General features: G+C 38.1%; 1 protein-coding gene across 1 annotated transcript in view; it reads right to left on the bottom strand.

The window, feature by feature from the left end:
• Window positions 1–4,611: 4,611 nt before the first annotated feature.
• Window positions 4,612–20,692, bottom strand: part of LOC105004433 (chromosome unknown open reading frame, human C8orf88) — a 34,421-nt gene continuing 18,340 nt past the window's right edge. Inside the window, exons 4-6 of the mRNA XM_010862055.1 lie at window positions 18,906–18,978; window positions 14,310–14,416; window positions 4,612–4,635 (exon numbers count right to left, since the gene is read on the bottom strand). Coding sequence (XP_010860357.1) covers window positions 4,612–4,635; window positions 14,310–14,416; window positions 18,906–18,978 — 204 coding nt within the window. The remainder of the gene's footprint in view (window positions 4,636–14,309; window positions 14,417–18,905; window positions 18,979–20,692) is intronic.

Raw genomic sequence — 20,692 nt, 5'->3', positions numbered from 1 at the left:
CAAGAAGGTAGCCAACAGTGAGCCGAGGAGGAAGGTCTCAAGGAAGCCAACTCTGCTAGCACTCTATTTTGGACTTTTAGTGTCTAAAATTGTGAGAAATATCTTTCTGCTGTTTAAGCTTAGAAAAGTTAGTATTAATACATGAGCATATACCAGCCTTCACTATAATTGACTTTTTATCCATCTGTCAAGTTATAGTTTTGTGACATGGTATCATTTAGTAATGCAACACCATTATACCATGCATTACCATGTATTGGTATCATCATTCCATGCATGTAAGTTAAACATATCAAGAAAAGAGGGCAGCTTTACTTTAAGAAAATGTGGTTCAAAATTTTTGGCACATGGTCCAGAAGTCTAAATTTTCTTATGAAGAATAGACATTTGCATTTAAGTAATAAACTCAGCAGTGGCCACAGGACTGGAAAAGGTCAATTTTCATTCCAATCCCAAAGAAGGACAATGCCAAAGAATGCTCAAAGTAGCATACAATTGTACTTATTTCACATGCTAGCAAGGTTATGCTCCAAATCCCTTAAGCTAGGCCTCAGCAGTATGTGAACCTAGAACTTCTACATGAACAAGCTGGGTTTCAAAGAGGCAGAGGAACCAGAGATCAAAATGCCAACAATTGCTGGATCACAGAGGAAGCAGCGGAGTTCCAGAAAAATATCTACTTCTGCTTCACTGACTACACTAAAGCCTTTGATTTCCCCTGGAGAAGGAAATGGCAACCCACTCCAGTATTCTTGCCTGAAGAATCCAATGGACAGAGGAGCCTGGCAGGCTCTAGTCCATTGGGTCGTAAGGGTCAGACACGACTTAGCAACTAAACCACCACCCGCAGAAAGCCTTTGACTGTGTGGAATCACAACAAACTATGGAAAATTCTTAAAGACATTCCCATCTCTTTAAGCCATCAGACCACATTACCTGTCTCCTGAGAAACATGTATGCAGTACAAGAAGCAACAGTTAAAACCAGACATGGAACAACACACTGGTTCAAAATTGGGAAACGAGGACAAAGCTGCATATTGTCACACTGCTTATTTAACTTCTATGCAGATCACATAATGTGAAATGCTGGGCTGAATGAATCACAAGCTGGAATCAACACTGCCAGGAGAAAAATCAATAACCTAAGATATGCAGATAATACTCTTCTAAAGGCAGAAAGTGAGCCTCTTGATGAGGGTGCAAGCAGAGAGTAAAAAACCTGGCTTAAAACTCAACATTCAAAAAACTAAGATCATGGCATCTGGTCCCATCACTTGGCAAATAGAAGGAAGAAAAGTGGAAGCAGTGACAGACTTTCTTTCCTTGGGCTCCAAAATCACTGCAGATGGTGACTGCAGCCATAAAATTAAAAGACACTTGTTCCTTGGAAGGAAAGCTATGACAAACCTAGACAGCATATTAAAAAGAGGAGACATCACTTTGCCAACAAAGATCTGTATAGTCAAAGCTGTGGTTTTTCCAGGGGTCATGTACAGATGTGGAGAAGGCAATGGCACCTCACTCCAGTACTCTTGCCTGGAAAATCCCATGGACGGAGGAGCCTAGTAGGCTACAGTCAGTGGGGTCGAGAAGAGTCAGACACGCCTGAGCAACTTCACTTTCACTTTTCTGCACTGGAGAAGGAAATGGCAACCCACTCCAGTATTCTTGCCTGGAGAATCCCAGGGACAGAGGAGCCTGGTGGGCTGCGGTCTATGGGGCTGCACAGAGTCGGACACGACTGACGTGATTTAGCAGCAGCAACAGCGTGTACAGATGTGAGAGCTGGTCCATAAAGAAGGCTGAGTGCTGAAGAACTGATGCCTTCAAACTGTGTTAAAGAAGACTCATGAGAGTCCCTTGGACAGCAAGGAGATCAAACCCATCACTACTAAAAGGAAATGAACCCCGAATATTCATTGGAAGGACTGTTGCTGAAGCCCCAGTATTCTGGCCATCTGATGCAAAATGCTGACTCATTGGAAAAGACCCTGATGCTGGGAAAGATTTAAGGCAAAAGGAGAAGAGGGCGACAGAGGATGAGGTGGTTAGATAGCAACACCAACTCAATGAATATGGTTTTGAGCAAACTCTTGGGGATAGTGGAGAGAGGAAACTAGCATGCAGATCCATGAGGTCTCAGAGAGTCAGACATGACTTAGTGACTAAACAACAACAATTTCAAATGTTTTAAAACCAAAATTTTAACCTAAGTGAACAAAGAATTATAAAATACGTATAAAACTTCAGGGAAATAATAAAATATGTAGTGGACAAAAAACATCTATTTTACTGTTTCAACCCTAGAATGACTAATCTCAGCATCACTAGATCAACTAAGACTATGTACCTTATATACTCTGCTGTACAAGCTCATAAATGAAGTATTTTTAATATAATGTCTTTATTCTGATAAATACTGCTAATGAAAATTCAATGCATATAGAAATTTGTTACCATGTTATTCTCTAGTCCAAATTCCTTTGAAACTACAGGTCCTCTGGGAAGCAAATATAAAGTGAATTTTTCCTATTTTTTTAACTGTTGGATAACTCAGACAAAAATAAAGGCTGAACTAAAATTTTACTTTTTAAATATAAAAGTTTATATAACATAAACTAATATAAAGTCTAACAAAGACCTTTATATACCCTCAATCAAGTCAAATAAAATTAAAGAATTTTCCACAGCTTCTACTAGAAGTAGGTAGTGAATATTGACATACATAGTCATATTGTGTGTGTGTGTGTGTGTCTGGTCATTTCTAAACGTGAAAACACTATGAAACAACACCTGGCTCAACTGTTTTAATTTATATACAAAGCAAAGAACAATACGAATAGAGATATACAATGATTATTTAAATATGCTGTATGTATGTACAAAGGCAAAGAGATAATAAAACAGTCTCTGCAGTCTCACTTTGATTATATACAGTAAGAAAGGATCAAAAGAGTTTGAAACCTTGGGGACTTTTGATATACAAATCTTCTTGAAAATCCTGGTTATAAATGATTACGAAAATACAAACTATAGCCAATCAAAATATTTTTCTGGCCGGTCCATTTCAGTAGATTCAGAAAATACATCAAGTTCTGTGGATACTAGGCAGTTTCCAAGTGGAATGGTAGTATGACTTCAAAAGGGTTCTGCTCTCAATAACAGTGCTAAGTAAAGGGCACTTTAGATTCCAAATTGGAATAGGTTCTATCCGTTTTTTAAGTAGAGTCAAAAGCCTTTAAGAATAGATAAATAAAGCAAACCAAGTTAATTATATGGTAAATCTTTTTAATTACTTTTTTGTTGACATGACCCTAGCTCTTCTATGAATTACATGCATTTTGGTGTATGTATGTGAAAGTGTGTGTGTATCATACACATATAAATACTAGAACCTATGATAAAACAGAAATAATAGGGCAAAAACAAGTGAAAAAAATTGGACCGTAGGTTATACTCATTTTTAAGTAAACTAATAAATTTATGGCTAGTGAAGGCTTTTTTTCTATTTAAAGAGCAATCTTTTTCTGGGGAACAAAACAGTGAAAAGTAGTATAATAAAGACCAAGATGGGAAACCTTGGACTAAAGTTTGAATCTGGGTAACAAGCCCAAAGACAAGTGAAGAAAAAGGTCATGGTTTTAGGAGTTCAGCATTCAGTTTAAGATAAACTTTCTGACAAATGATGTCCTTGGATTCCTTGCCAATGGACCCAGGGACCTGAGAGATTCAAACCAGGGAGAGTTTACCTTACCTTTATATCAGCAGTTTTCAGTATCTGTGACACTGTGCTGGAACTTTTTTTTTTTTTTAAAGAATAATATCCAGAACGACAAATTGCAGGTTTATTGTATAAAATTTCTAGGAGCTAAAAGTTTAACCCCCCAGATTCTTCATCCATACATGTTGTTGCTATAAGAAATTACAGAATTGAAATTTAATGCACCTCAATTATTTGCAAATGCCTCAATTATTCCTCTTGTGGAAATAAAAGAATCTTAGACAATGTTGTTATCACAAATCTAGAGATCAATCATATATTTGAAAAGAAATACCTCTTAAAATATTCTACCTCCTGTCATTGAGAACTGTTCATTGAACATCCTGAATTATTCTAAGCCTCTATGGAGATTGTAAAGATCCTTTCAAGTGCTAGTATGAAATCAGTGGGAAACAAAACAAAAGCAACTTTAAAGCAACAAGAAATTATGTATCATATATACATCGTAGCAAATACTTTATATTTGTGAATCTTTACAGCTTACATTTCCATTCCATTATTACAAGTGATGAAAAACAAAAAATTGCAAGTAGCATTCAAATTATAAATACACAGTCTTCCCATTTCACTAACCAAATTCTTACTTTTCAGTGTTACTTCCCAATTTATGCAGGAAACTGCCTACAAAGCTGAAACTGATTAGAAAATTTTTAAGGTTTAAATCTCTTTCTCATTTTAGGAGAAACCAAATACCCAACCATCGAAATTAAAAATAAATTGAATTGGCACAGTCATTACAGTTATTGTTACTAGATCCACTTCATTTGCAGGTGTCCAAAATAGAAAATGAATAATTCTTTATCTTCAAATACATATGTTCTTAAAATGCTACTTAAAGCTTTGGTTGTTTTCCTGTAATAAAGAAGAAAATGTTAATTCACCAATTGGGTTGAATGAATGTAGCTTTTAATAATTATTTTATTGAACAAATTCTGTGGCTTATTGTTTGCAGATCTAAATGCATGTTTCTATAGAAACTATTAAAGTAACTGGAATTTGTCAAAAAAAATACTTTTTTCATAGAACATATGCAATTCATTTTAAAACAGATTATACTCCAAACCAGTTCTTTTTCTGTAGTACCTAATTTTTTAACAATGTTATTAATGCAAAAAATAGAAGTAAACTCAATTTCAGTGTATATGATTTGTCCAAAATAATGTGAACCCTGTAGGTTCCAAGGCTGGGTTGCTTCAGGCCAAACAGCTAACAGGGAGGGACAGCAGCCCCAACCATCAGCAGAAAAGCAGATGAAAGCTTCAGCGAGCATGGCCCCTGATAACCACACAAGACCCAGTTCCACCCACCACCAGTCCCTCCCATCAGGAAGCTTGCACAGCTTCCTAGGTAGCCTCATTCACTAAAGGGCAGAGAGCAGAAACAAAAAGAACTACAATCCTGCAGCCTCTAAAAGAAAAACCATAACCACAGAAAGTTAAACAAAAAAGGGAGAGGATCATAAACAGATGAAGGAACAAGACAGAACCTCTCCAAAAAAAACCCAAACGCAGTGGAGATAGGCAACCTTCCAGAAAAAGGATTCAGAATCACAAGAGTGAAAATGACCTGGATCTGGGGAAAAGAACGGAGGCAAAGTTTGAGAAGATGCAAGAGATGTTAAACAAAAGCTCAGCCGGTAAAGAATCTGCCTGCAATGCATGGGACCTGGTTTGATCCCTGGGTCAGGAAGATCTCCTGGAGAAGGACATGGCAACCCACTCCAATATCCTTGCCTGGAGAATCCCATGGACAGAGGAGCCTGGCAGGCTACAGTCCATGGGGTTGCAAAGAGGCAAACATGACTGAGCAATTAAGCAAAAGCACTAAAGAACAAACAGAGATAAATACAATAACTGAAATATAAAATACACTAGAAGGAAACAATAGCAGAATAACTGAGGCAGAAGAATGGATAAGTGAGTTGAAAGATAGAATGGTGAAAACAACTGCTGAGGAGCACAATAAAAAAGGATGAAATAAATGAGGACAGTCTCAGAGACCTCTGTGACAATATTTAACATGCCAACATTCAAATCATAGGGGTCCTAGAAGAAGAGAAAGGGAAAGGCCTGAGAAAATAACATGGGAAAGGAAACAGTCAATCAAGTCAAGGAAGCAAAGAGAGTCCCAGATAGAATAAACCCGAGGAAGAACACACTGAGACACATAGTAATCAAATTGACAAAAATCAAAGACAAACATAAAATATTAAAACAAGAAGGGAAAAGGACAAATCCTATACAAGAGGAACTCCCATAAGGTTATTGGCGGAATTCTCAGCAGAAACTCTGCAAGCAAAAGGGAGTGGCATGATATATTTAAAGTGATAATAGGGAAGAAACTACAACCAAGAATAATCTACCCAGCAAAGCTCTCATTCAGAGTTGACGGAGAAATCAAAAGCTTTACAGACCAACAAAAGCTAAGACAAACAAAATGATAAACAAAAGCACCAGACCAACTTTGCAACAAACGTTACAGGAATTCCTCTAAGCAGGAAAGAGTACTAACTTGAAAAAAAAAAAAGAAAAAACTTGTGGATATATGTACTGTTATAGTAAAATTTCCTTAAAAAATAGGAATAAAACCACCACATGACCCAGCAATCCCACTACTAGACATAAACCCTGAAGAAACCAAAACTGCAAAAAGACACATGTACGCCAGTGTTCACTGCAGCACTATTCATAATAGCTAGAACATGAACACAACCAAGATACCCATCAACAGATGAATGGATAAAGAAGCTGTGGTACAAGTAAGCCAGAAAGAGAAATATAAATATCATATACTAATGCATATATATGGAATCTAGAAAGATGACACTGATGAATTTATTTCCAGGGCAGCAATGGAGAAAGACATAGAGAACAGACCTAAGGGCATGGGGGCAGGGGAGGAGGGAGACGGTGGGATGCATGGAGACACTGAAAGGGAAACTTAAATGACCATATGTAAAATAGATAGCCAACGGGAATTTGCTGTATGACTCAGGGAACTCAAACGGGCTCTGTGACAATCTAGAAGGGTGGGATGGGGAGGGAGATGGGAGGGAGGTTCAGGAGGGAGGGGACATGTGTATACCTATGGCAGATTCCTATTGATGTTTCACAGAAAACAAAATTCTATACAGCAATTATCCTTCAATTAATTAAAAACAAAACAAACCAAAAAAACTTCCCTATGCTCAGCTGCTCAGTTGTTTGAATCTCTGCAACTGCATGGACTGTAGCCTGCCAAGCTCCTCTGTCCATGGGATTCTCCAGGTAAGAATACTGGAGTGGGTTGTCATTTCCTATTCCAAGACCTTCTGGAAACCTAAAGACACAAAAGAAAAAGCTACCCAAACACAACACTAAAGATGCTGGTCACCAAACCACAGGAGAACAAAAGAGGGGGGAAGAAAAAAGGCCTACAAAAACAAACCCAAAATAATTAAGAAAATGGCAACAGAAATACACATATTGATAATTACCCATAAATGTAAATAGATTAAATGTGCCAGTCAAGAGACAAAGCCTGGTAGGGTGGATACAAAAACAAGACAAGTATATATGCTGTCTATAAGAGACCAACCTCAGATCTAGAAACACAAACATAGGGAAAGTGAGGGGGTAGAAGGTATACCACACAAATGGAAATCAAAAGAAAATGGAGTTATCAATACTCATATCAGACAAAATTGACTTTAAAACAAAGACTGTTATACTAGACAAAAAAAAGATAGTTCCTAATGATAAAGGGATCAGTCTAAGAAGATGTAACAATTGTAAAATATATGCACCTAACACAGGGGCACCTCAATATATAATGTAAATACTAACATCCATAAAGGAAAAAAATTGACAGTAACACAATAGTACTGGAGGAATTTAACACCCCACTTTCATCAATGGAGAGATCGTCCAGACAGAAGATCAATAAAAAACACAGGGTTAGTGACACATTACACCAGATACATTTAACTGATATTTATAAAACTTCCCATCCTAAAGCAGCAGAATACGCAGAAGCAGAAGCCGAAGTGCACACAGAACATTCTCCAGGGCTGACCACATGCTGAACCATGTGAAGTAAGCCTTGATAAATATAAGAAAATAAAATCATATCAAGTATTTATCCAATCACAGTTTAGTTCAGTCGCTCAGTCGTGTCCGACTCTTTGCGACCCCATGAATAGCAGCATGCCAGGCCTCCCTGTCCATCACCAACTCCCGGAGTCTACCCAAACCCATGTCCATCGAGTGAGTGATGCCATCCAACCATCTGGTTAGTGCAGATGGTGACTGCAGCCATGAAATTAAAAGACGCTTACTCCTTGGAAGAAAACTTATGACCAACCTAGATAGCATATTCAAAAGCAGAGACATTACTTTGCCAACAAAGGTCCATCTAGTCAGGGCTATGATTTTTCCAGTGGTCATGTATGGATGTGAGAGTTGGACTGTGAAGAAAGCTGAGCACCAAAGAATTGATGCTTTTGAACTGTGGTGTTGGGAAAATTTTTGAGAGTCCCTTGGACTGCAAGGAGATCCAACCAGTCCATTCTGAAGGAGATCAGCCCTGGGATTTCTTTGGAAGGAATGATGCTAAAGCTGAAACTCCAGTACTTTGGCCACCTCATGCAAAGAGTTGACTCATTGGAAAAGACTCTGATGCTGGGAGGGATTGGGGGCAGGAGGAGAAGGGGACGACAGAGGATGAGATGGCTGGATAGTATCACTGACTGGAGGGACGAGAGTCTGAGTGAACTCCAGGAGATGGTGATGGACAGGGAGGCCTGGCGTGCTGCAATTCATGGGGTCGCAAAGAGTTGGACATGACTGAGCGACTGAACTGAACTGAGGTTTGGTCATAACTTTCCTTCCAAGGAGTAAGCATCTTTTAATTTCATGGCTGCAATCACCATCTGCAGTGATTGTGGAGCCCCCAAAAATAAAGTCAGCCACTGTTTCCCCATCTATTTGCCATTGAAGTGATGGGACCAGATGCCATGATCTTAGTTTTCTGAATGTTGAGCTTTAAGCCAACTTTTTCACTCTCCTCTTTGACTTGCATCAAGAGGCTCCTTAGTTCTTCTTCACTTTCTGCCATAAGGGTGGTGTCATTGGCATATCTGAGGTTATTGATATTTCTCCCGGCAGTCTTGATTCCAGCTTGTGCTTCCTCCAGCCCAGCGTTTCTTATGATGTACTCTGCATATAAGTTAAATAAGCAGGGTGACAATAATACAGCCTTGATGTACTCCTTTTCCTATTTGGAACCAGTCTGTTGTTCCATGTCCAGTTCTGACTTTTGCTTCCTGACCTGCCTACAGGTTTCTCAAGAGGGAAGGTCAGGTGGTCTGGTGCTCCCATCTCTTTCAGAATTTTCCAAGGTTTATTGTGATCCACACAGTCAAAGGCTTTGGCATAGTCAATAAAGCAGAAATAGATGTTTTTCTGGAACTCTCTTGATTTTGTGATGATCCAGCAGATGTTGGCAATTTGATCTCTGGTTCCTCTGCCTTTTCTAAAACCAGCTTGAACATCAGGAAGTTCATGGTTTATGTACTGCTGAAGCCTGGCTTGGAGAATTTTGAGCATTACTTTACTAGCGTGTGAGATGAGTGCAATTGTGTGGTAGTTTGAGCATTCTTTGGCATTGCCTTTTTTTGGTATTGGATGAAAACTGACCTTTTCCAGTCCTGTAGCCACTGCTGAGTTTTCCAAATATGCTGGCATGTTGAGTGCAGCACTTTCACAGCGTCATCTTTCAGAATTTGAAATAGCTCAACTGGAATTCCATCACCTCCACTAGCTTTGTTCGTAGTGATGCTTCCTAAGGGGAAGCATCACTTGACTGCCAATCACAGATCACAACACAATGAGATTAGAAGTAAACCACAAGAAAAAAAATATAAAAAATACAAACAGGAGGAAGCTAAACCATATGTTACTAAACAAACAATGGATCACTGAATAAATCAAAAAAGAAATTAAAAAATGCCTAAAGAAAAATGAAAATGAAAGCACAATGATCCAAAACCTATGGGATGCTGCAATAGCAGTTCTAATACAGAAGTTTATAGAAATACAATTTTACCTCAAGAAACAAGAAAAATAAACAACCTAACCTTACAACTAAAACAATTAGAGAAAGAACAAACAAAACCTAAAGTTAATAGAAGGAAAAAATCATAATGATCAGAGCAGAAATAAATGAAATGGAGACAAAGAAAATAATAAGAAAGAACAATGAAACTAAATGCTGTTTCTCTGAAAAGATAAACAAATTTGATAAACCTTTATCCAGGGTCATCAAGAAAAAAAAGAGAAAACTCAATACAGTTGGAAATGAAAATGAGAAGTGACAACTGTCACCACAGAAATACTAAGGATCATAAGAGATTACTACAACCAACTAAATGCCAATAAAATGGACAACCTGGAAGAAATGGACAAATTCTTAGAAAGGTTAGAGTTCTCAAGACTGAACCAGGAAAAAGCAGAAAATATGAACAGACCAATCAAAGAACTGAAATTGAAACTGTCATTAAAAAAAAAAAACTTCTAACAACAAAATTCAAGGACTGGATGGCTTCACAGTGAATACCATCAAACATTTAGAGAAGAGCTAACACCTATCCTTCTGAAACTGTTCCAAAAATTGCAAAGAAAACTCACAAACTCATTCTATGAGGCCACCATCACCATACCAAAACTAGACAGACACCATAAGAAAAGAAAATCACTGATGAACACAGATGCAAAAATCTTCAAAAAAATCCTAGCAAACAGAATCTGACAACACATTAAAAGGATCATACATCATGACCAAGTAGGATTTATCCCAGGAATGCAAGGATTCTTCAGTATACACAAATCAATCAATTTGATACACCACATAATAAAAACCATACAATCATCTTAATAGATGCAGAAAAATATTTTGACAAAATTCAATACCCATTTATGACAAAAACTCTCCAGAAAGTGGGCACAGATTGAATATACCTCAATATAATAAACACCATATATGTCAAACCTGCAACTAACACCGTACTCAATGGTGCAAAGTTGAAAGCATCTCCTCTAAAACCACAAGTAAGACAAGGATGTCCACTCTTACCAATTTTATTCAACACAGTTTTGGAAATCCGAGTTACAGCAATCAGACAAGAAAAATAAAGGGAATTCAAATTGGAAAAGAATAAGTTAAACTTTTCACTGTTTGCAGATGACATGATACTATACATAGAATATCTTAAAGATTCTACCAAAAAACTATTAGAGCTCATCAATGAATGTGATAAACCTGCAGGTTACAAAATTAATACACAGAAATCCACTGCATTTCTATATACTAACAATGAAAGATGAGAACAAGAAATTCAAGAAACAATCCCATTTATCACTGCATAAAATACTTAGGAATAAACTTACCTAAAGACACAAAGGCTTGTATTCTGAAAACTATAAGATGCCAGTGAAAGAAACTGAAGACACAAACAGAAGGAAAAAATATACCATGTTCATGGAATGGAAATATCAATATCGTCAAAATGACTATACTACCCAAGGCAATCTACAAATTCAATGCAATCCCTATTAAATCACCAATGGCATTTTTTCACAGAATTAGAACAAAAAATCTTAAATTTTGTATAGAGACACAAAAGACCCCAAATGGCCAAAGCAATCTTGAGAAAGAAAAACAGAGCTAGAGGAATCAGGCTGTTGATTTCAGACTATATTACAAAACTACAGTAATCACAACAGTATGGTACTGGCACAAAAAGAGAAAAATAGATCAGTATAACAGCCCAGAAATAAACCCATGCACCTATGATCAATTAATCTATGGCAAAGGGGATGACTATACACTGGTAAAAAGACAGTCTCTTCAACAAATGATGTTGGAAAAATTGGACAGCTGCATGTCAAAAAATAAAATTAGGTCATTCTTTAACACATACACAAAAAAATCTCAAAATGGATTAAAGGCTTAAATGTGAGACCAGACAGAATAAAACTCCCAAAGGAAAATATAGGCAGAATACTCACTGACATAAATCTTAGCAATCTTTTTCATTCCATCTCCCACAATAATGGAAATAAAAACAAATATAAACAAATGAGACCTAATTAAACTGAAAAGGTTGTGCACAGCAAAGAAAACCATAAACAAAGTGAAAAGACAACCCCAGACTGGGATAAAATATTTGCAAATAATGTGCCCAACAAGGGTCTCTACTTAGTTATTAGAGAAATGCAAATCAAAAATACAATGAGATTATTTCACATCAGTCAAAATGGCTATTATCAAAAATCCACACTAAAATGTTGGTGAGAATATAAATTGGTACAGCACTAATGGAGAACAGTATGGAGGTTCCTTAAAAGACTAAAAGTAGCATCTGGTCTTATCACTTCATGGCAAATAGATGGGGAAACAAAGGAAACAGTGACAGACTTTATTTTCTTCAGCTCCAGAATCACTGCAGATGGTGACTGCAGCTATGAAATTAAAAGACGCTTGTTCCTTGGAAGAAAAAGCTATGACAAACCTAGATAGCGTATTAAAAAGCAGAGACATAAATTTGCCAACAAAGGTCCACATAGTCAAAGCTATAGTTTTTCCAGTAGTCATGTATGGATCAGAGAAGGCAATGGCACCCCACTCTAGTACTCTGGCCTGGAAAATCCCATGGACGGAGGAGCCTGGTAGGCTGCAGTCCATGGGGTTGCTACAAGTTGGACACGACTGAGCGACTTCACTTTTACCTTTCACTTTCATGCATTGGAAAAGGAAATGGCAACCCACTCCAGTATTCTTGCCTGGAGAATCCCAGGGACAAGGGAGCCTGGTGGGCTGCTGTCTATGGGGTTGCACAGAGTCGGACATGACTGAAGAGACATAGCAGCAGCAGCAGCAGCATGTATGGAAATGAGAGTCGGACCATAAAGAAGGCTGAGTGCTGAAGAATTGATGCTTTTGAACTGTGGTGTTGGAGAAGACTCTTGAGAGTCCCTTGGACTGCAAGGAGATTAAGCCAGTCAATGCTAAAGGAAGTCAACCCTGAATATTCACTGGAAGGACTGATGCTGAAGTTGAAGCTCCAATACATGGGTCACCTGATGCGAAGAGCCGATTCATCAGAAAAGACGCTGATGCTGGGAAGGATTGAAGGAAGGAGAAGGGGATGAGAGAGGATAAGACAGTTGGATGGCATCACCGACTCGATGCACATGAGCTTGAGCAAGCTCTTGAAGATGGTGAAGGACAGGGAAGCCTGGCGTGCTGCCGTCCATGGGGTTGCAGAGTCAGATATGACTCAGTAACTGAACAACAGCAACAACAGAGCTACCATATGACCCTACAGTCTCACTCCTAGGCATATATCCAGAGAGACACATGGTCTGAAAGGATACATGCACCTCAGTGTTCACTGCAGCACTGTTTACAACAGCTAAGACATGGAAACAACCTAACTGGCTGTTGATAGAGGAATGGATAAAGATGATGTGGTACATATATACAAATCGCGATTACAAATAATGAAATAATGTCAGGTGCAGTGACATGGATGGACCTAGAGATTGTCATATTGAGTGAAGTAACTCTGACAGAGAAGAAGAAATATCATATGACATCCCTTATATGAATCCAAAAAGAAATGATACAAATGAACTTTACAAAACAGAAACAGACTCACAAAGAAAAATTTATGGTTGCCAGTGGGATAAGGATGGGGTGAGGGATGGTTAGGGAAGTTGGGATCGACATGTACACATTGCTCTATTTACGATGGATAACCAACAAGGTCCTACTGTACAGCACAGAGAACTCTTCTCAGTGTTATGTGGAGGCCTGGATGGGAGGGGAGTTTGTGGGAGAATGGATACACGTATATGTAATGGCTGAGTCCTTTTACTATCCACTTAAAATTAACGCAGCATTGTTAATTGACTATAGGCAATAAAATGTTTAAAAAAATAAAGGCAAAGAAACAACAAAGTCATGTTGCAGAACATGTGGTCCTATTGTATAAAACAAGTAACTGAACAGGACAGACAGCCCATAAACAGACCACACATAAATATAAAATAGATGGCAGGTCTATCCTTTTGCTAGATATTGCTAGGATGACTTGATATCCATGCAGTAAAAAATAAAACTTCACCTGTATCTCATAACATATAGTAAAATCTCCTGTGCCTCTCACAACCTATAGTAAAATCAATTATAAAAGTCAGTTGAAAAACAAAACAATAACACTTCTAGAAGATAACATAGGATCTCCTTCCATGACCTTTCAACAGAAAAGTATTTCCTAAAATGTAATTCCATCCTATTTCTTGACAACAGTGGTAATTAGTTACATAATTGGTCATATATTTAGATTTATGTACTTTTCTGAATTATATTTAACAATTAGAAAGATTAAAAATGTTTAAAAGGCAAATATTTTAGAATTAAAATAATATGAAAACCTCTAGTATATATTGAGAATTAAAATGATACAAAATTAGAAAATTACTTACTGGTTTTTGAAGTACAATGGGATGATCAGGCAGAAAGTCTGGTTTTTTTCTGCAGATGGAAACACTTGAGAGCTTCAACAGGAAATCTCTGCTGTATTTGATTCTCTCTGTAGATATGGAACATCAAACGTAATGTTGAGCACACAGATCTTGTGCTCTCTGTTCTGAGAGCACAGAGTCTCTCAGAACACCTTTGACTCATTTCTTACTGGATGTCTATTATCAGTCCATTATTTTGTAAAATAGTAAGTAGTTTTTACATAAAGGAGAAGGGAGGGGAAAAAACTCTGACAAACATCTACTGCCTCCAATTTTCCTTTTACATGGAAACAAAGCCAATTAACCATGGAAAAATTTCAGAAAATTGGAAATGCATGGCTTCTTTAATCTGGTTATTCACAAGTAGTAGAGAAATCTTATAAAATATAGCAGGCATAATACCTATTGGGCAATTCATATCCTGCCAAAGTGGAACTCTAATAAGCCTATCTTTATATTTTTGTATTAACTTATGAAAAATTTATATAATCAACATGAATTCAAGAAACATCTATTGTATACCTACTGTGAATCAAGGACTATTTGAGGTAATGGTGACAAAGCTACAAGATAGGATCCCTAACTTTAAGGGGAAGAATGAGTCAAATATCTGCAGATTTCTCATCAGAGACTATCACCATCTTGGTCTATATTAGACATTTACTGGGTCAGAAATAGTGGAGCTGTAATTTTTAAAATGCTAACAGAAAAGGATTGGCAACTGAGATTTCCATATTGTGAAATAATAGAAAAAATATATACTGCTCTGGTTCCTGGTACAGAGATTCTTTTCCTTGTAATTTCCTAAGTGATAAGAAAACTTAAGAGCATCTTTCATTCTAATATTTGTTACTTGACTCTGGGTTCCTAATAGAGCTCCTAAATTCCTTAAAATTTTCTGGGTGATTTGGTCTTCTGTTCTAATGAGATGATTCTTGGTGGGATCATGGGTAGTGGTTGGTCAGCTGGAAGACGAAGCAATGATGAGAAGCATGGACCTTTCAGCCACACTCCTACATCCTCTGAAGGGGACAGGGGTTGGAGACTGAATTAAAGATAGACTGTGCCTATGTGATGAAGCTTCCAAAAAAATCCCCAAATTACAAGGTTTGGGGGCTTCCCTGGTGGCTCAATATTAAAGAATCCACCCATCAATGCAGCAGATGTAGGTCTGATCCTAATCCAGGAAGATCCCATAGCCCGCAGAGCAACTAAGCCCGTGCACAGCTATTGAGTCTGTGCTCTAGAGACCGGGAGCCACAACTGCTAAAGCCCGTGCACCACAGAGCTCGTGCTCAGCAACAAGAGAGGCCCGCAACTAGAAGCCCACGCACTGCAACTCGAGAGTAGCCCGTGCTTGCCGCAAATAGAGAAAAGCCCATGCAGCAGTCAAGACCCAGCACAGTCAAAAATAAATAAATGAAAATTTAAAAACAAACCTGTTTAAGAAAAAAAGTGCAGGCTCTGGAAAGTTTCCAGGTGGGTGAACACATCCATATACCAGAAGAATGATATCAAATCTGTGGGGAAGAAACTCTTGCATTTTGGTCCCTTCAAGACTTTGCTTCATGTATCTATTTGGGTATTCAGTTGTTTTCTTTTCATTTTTAAAAACTTTGTGGTCTTAAACTGGAGGATAATTATGTTACAATATTGTGATGGTTTCAGCCATATATCAACACGAATCAGCTGTAAGTATACATATGTCCCCTCCCTCTTAAACCTCCTTCCCAACTCCATCCCCATCCCACACCTGTAGGTTGTCACTGATCATGGGCACTGGGTTCCCTGCATCATACAGCACGTTCCCACTGGCTATCTATTTTACATATGGTAACATATACATATGGTATATGTTTCAATGCTACTCTCTTACATCATTCAACCCTCTCCTTCCCCCACTGTGCCAAAAAGTCTGTCCTTAAAAAAACTTGGCTTAAAACTCAATTTTCAAAAAACTAAGATCATGGCATCCAGTCCCATCACTTCATGGCAAATAGATGGGGAAACAATGAAAACGGTGACAGACTTTATTTTTGGGGGCTCCAAAAACACTGCTGATGGTGACTGCAGCCATGAAATTAAAAGACATTTGCTACTTGGAAGAAAAGCTATGACCAACATAGACAGCATATTAAAAAGCAGAGACATTATTTTGCCAATAAAAAGTCCGTCTAGTCAAGGCTATGGTTTTTCCAGTAGTCATGTATGGATGTGATGAGTTGGACCATAAAGAAAGCTGAGCGCTGAAGAATTGATGCTCTTGAACTGTGGTATTGGTGAAGACTCTTGAGAGTCCCTTGGACTGCAAGGAGAGCCAACCTGTCCATCCTAAAGGAAATCAGTCCTGAATATTCATTGGAAGGACTGATGCTGAAGCTGAAACTCCAATACTTTGGCCATCTGATGCAAAGAACTGATTCATTTGAAAAGACCCTGATGCTGGGAAATATTGAAGGTGGGAGGAGAAGGGGATGACAGAGGATGAGATGGTTGGATGGCATCACCAACTTGATGGACATGAGTTTGAGTAAACTCCGGGAGTTGATGGACAGGGAAGTCTGGAGTGTTGCAGTCCATATGGTTGCAAAGAGTCAGACATGACTGAGCAACTGAACTGAACTGATGGTTGCATGACACTGTACGTTTATAATGGCTTAAATGATGAGTTTTATTTCAAGACAAAAAGATGAAAAAAGAAACCTAAGAATTGCAAAGAGGATGTCTCCAGATAAAAACAGTAAAATTCATTCCAAGACAACAGCTTTATAGTAGTACTGAAGAGGAATTAATCCATACTGGAAATGGATAATGGAATAGTCTAAAAGAAAAATCATCTCCAGAGGAAACAATACCAATTCATACATTTTTCAGTTCAGTTCAGTTGCTCAGTCATATCCGACTCTTTGCAACTCTATGAATTGCAGCACGCTAGGCCTCCCTGTCCATCACCAACTTCCGGAGTTCACTCAGACTCACGTCCATTGAGTCAGTGATGCCATCCAGCCATCTCATCCTCTGTCGTCCCCTTCTCCTCCTGCCCCCAATCCCTCTCAGCATCAGAGTCTTTTCCAATGAGTCAACTCTTCGCATAAGGTGGCCAAAGTACTGGAGTTTCAGCTTTAGCATCATTCCCTCCAAAGAAATCCCAGGGCTGATCTCCTTCAGAATGGACTGGTTGGATCTCCTTGCAGTCCAAGGGACTCTTAAGAGTCTTCTCCAACCATAAGGAAAATATAGATAAGTGTGGCAGAGTTGCTGGAGCAAATGATGGGCAAAATTAACAATAGTTACATAGAAAAACAAGGTGAACATGAGCTCCAGAAAAAAGGATGGATTTTATGAAACAGGTATGTACTTCTCAGCTGCTGCTACTGCTGCTAAGTCTCTTCAGTGGGGTCTGACTCTGCAACCCCATAGACGGCAGCCCACCAGGCTTCCCCGTCCCTGGGATTCTCCAGGCAAGAACACTGGAGTGGGTTGCCATTTCCATGTCCAATGCATGAAAGCGAAAAGTCAAAGTGAAGTCGCTCAGTCATGTCCGACTCCTAGCGACCCCATGGACTTCAGCCTACCATGGGATTTGCCAGGCCAGAGTACTGGAGTGGGCTGCCATTGCCTTTTCCACTTTTCAGCTAAGCTACTGCAATTACACAGTTATATGTAATATAAAGAGTGATGATACTCTAACTGAAACTTAGTAACTATATGGTGGAAAGGGGGTAGTAGATAGAAGGGCTGAAGAAATGAGGGGACTGATGTAGAAGATATAAAGTCTCATCTTCCAAAAGAGGTTGTCAAAATATAATATAGAAATGAAAAATATAGAAACAATTTATTTTATTTAGAATACGAAGTTAAGTACTAGAAGAAAATGTTAACAGGGTTTAATTACATGTAAATTACATATATAGATTGGTTGACAAAATTTGGAAACTACATTAATAAAAAACCTTTATTTTATTAAAAAGTAGCCGGTGTGGGAGAGACTATTGGTTTTTCCCAAGAGCAGTTCTTCCTTTCTGCTTCAGTGATAAAGTTAGCTGGTTGCAGAGCTAAAGATTACATTTTCCAGTCTGCTTTGTACAGCATGACTAAGTTCCAGCCAATGAGACATTAAGTGGAAGTTATATATGCAACTTCTGAGTCATAGTTTTAAGAACCTTCTTCCTCCCTACTTCCTACCTGATGGCTAGAAAGAGAATGTGATGGCCGGAGCAGAGGCATTCATCTTCGGCATTAAGATGGAAGCCACGTATTAAAGATGGTAAAACCAAGGACAGTTTAATACTGGGGCTAGTAGCACTTCACAGAACAGAATTAATATACCAGCTTAAAATTTTACATATTACAGAAGACAGAAATAAACCTCTATCTTGTCACTGTAATGATAGTCTGTTTAGAGCAGTCAAACCTATAATTTGTAATATACAGAAATCAACCAAAAGAATATAATAAAATTTCTAATGTACATAAGGTTTCCAGGTAAGCAAATATTAACTTTACATGATTGCTATGAATCTTTTATGAAAGTTGGTAATTATGGTAAAAATTTACCTTTTTTAACTGGAGAATGATGTTGCTGTTCATTAAGACCTTGAGAAAAGGCTTGCATTCCATTCGTCTTACACTATTGATAGAAGAAAAAAATATACTTTTTATCTAAGGTTTTAAAATTTTATATAACACTTTCTTTTTAATCCATTTTGAGTTTATTTTTGCACATGTTGTTAGGAGTATTATAATTTCATTCTTTTACATGCAGCTGTCCAGTTTTCCCAGCACCATTTATTGAAGACTGTCTCTTCTCCACTGCAGAGTCTTGCCTCCTTTGTCACAGATTCGGTGACTACAGGTGCCCGGGCTTATCTCTGGGCTTTCTACCCTGTCCCACTGATTTCTATTTCTGTTTCTGTGACAGTACAATATTGTTTTGATGACTACAGCTTTGTAGTATAGTCTGAAGTCAGGGTGCTTAATTCCTCCAACTCCATTTTTCTTTCTCAAGAGTGCTTTGGCTATTTGGGTCTTTTGTGTTTCCATACAAATTGTGTGTGTTAGTTAACGTGATTTTGGTAATCATATCACAATGTATATTAAATCATCAGGTCAGATACCTTTAAAACAAACCACGTTGTATAGCCTAAGTGTATTCAATTTGTATTTGTCAACATATCTGAATAACATCGAAAAATAGTAAATTTATTCTATCATGCCTGAACATATTAATCACCGAAAATGGAGAAAATTTCAAATCTTTCATAATATTTAAGAAAATACACCTACTAAAATTTTCTAAAGTGTCTTATCTCATTTAATTGTCATAGTCTTACAAGGAAATAAGGCAAGCATTACGATCACCATACTACAGGCAAGGGAAATCAAGACAAAAAGTGTTTAGTAACAAATCCCAAAGTATACAGGTAAGAGGTAGTTGAGACAGCTTCTGAAACTGATGGCTACTGCACACAGTTACTAAAGATGTGCATGTAAAGGGGTACCACTCACAGCATGGATATGCCAGATTTCCTTCCAGATGGCAGCAAAGTATCTTATTTTAACAAAATCTGCATTTTTGTATAATTTTCTATTCCTCTTCTAATTCTTGTAAAGGCACAAAGTGGGTAGCAGTAGACTTTTAAAACCCACTCATTTGTCAAAAACAGAGTGCTTATTACATGACTGACAGTGTGCTTTGTATTGGGAATACAAAGATGAACATGACATCCCAGGATTCATTTTTGGAGGACTCACAAATTAAAATGTAGGCAGAAAAATAAAATACTAAATTGCAATAAAACCTGAGAAGTTCTCTAAATAAAGATATGCAGAAAGCGCAATGGGAGGAAGGGGCATTAAATTTGACTTAGAAATTTCAGGAAAGGCTTTACATAGGAAATGATGCATAAACAATACTTATAGGGTTAATAGGAGTTAGAACTGGATGATGACTGAAAAATGTACATTTACTGAAGAAAAGCAGCCTTGAGCTGGAAAGCATGGTACTAAACAGCTAGCTTCAGATCAGATCAGATCAGTCGCTCAGTCATGTCCGACTCTTTGCGACCCCATGAATCGCAGCACGCCAGGCCTCCCTGTCCATCACCAACTCCTGGAGTTCACTGAGACTCACGTCCATCGAGTCAGCCATGCCATCCAGCCATCTCATCCTCTGTCGTCCCCTTCTCCTCCTGCCCCCAATCCCTCCCAGAATCAGAGTCTTTTCCAATGAGTCAATTCTTTGCATGAGGTGGCCAAGTACTGGAGTTTCAGCTTTAGCATCATTCCTTCCAAAGAAATCCCAGGGCTGATCTTCAGAATGGACTGGTTGGATCTCCTTGAAG

The sequence above is a fragment of the Bison bison genome, unplaced genomic scaffold (assembly GCF_000754665.1).
Source record: "Bison bison bison isolate TAMUID 2011002044 unplaced genomic scaffold, Bison_UMD1.0 scf7180017858048, whole genome shotgun sequence".
Taxonomy (NCBI): Eukaryota; Metazoa; Chordata; class Mammalia; order Artiodactyla; family Bovidae; genus Bison; species Bison bison.
The sequence above is the reverse complement of the archived record's forward strand: the minus strand, read 5'-3'. Positions and strand labels throughout refer to the sequence as shown.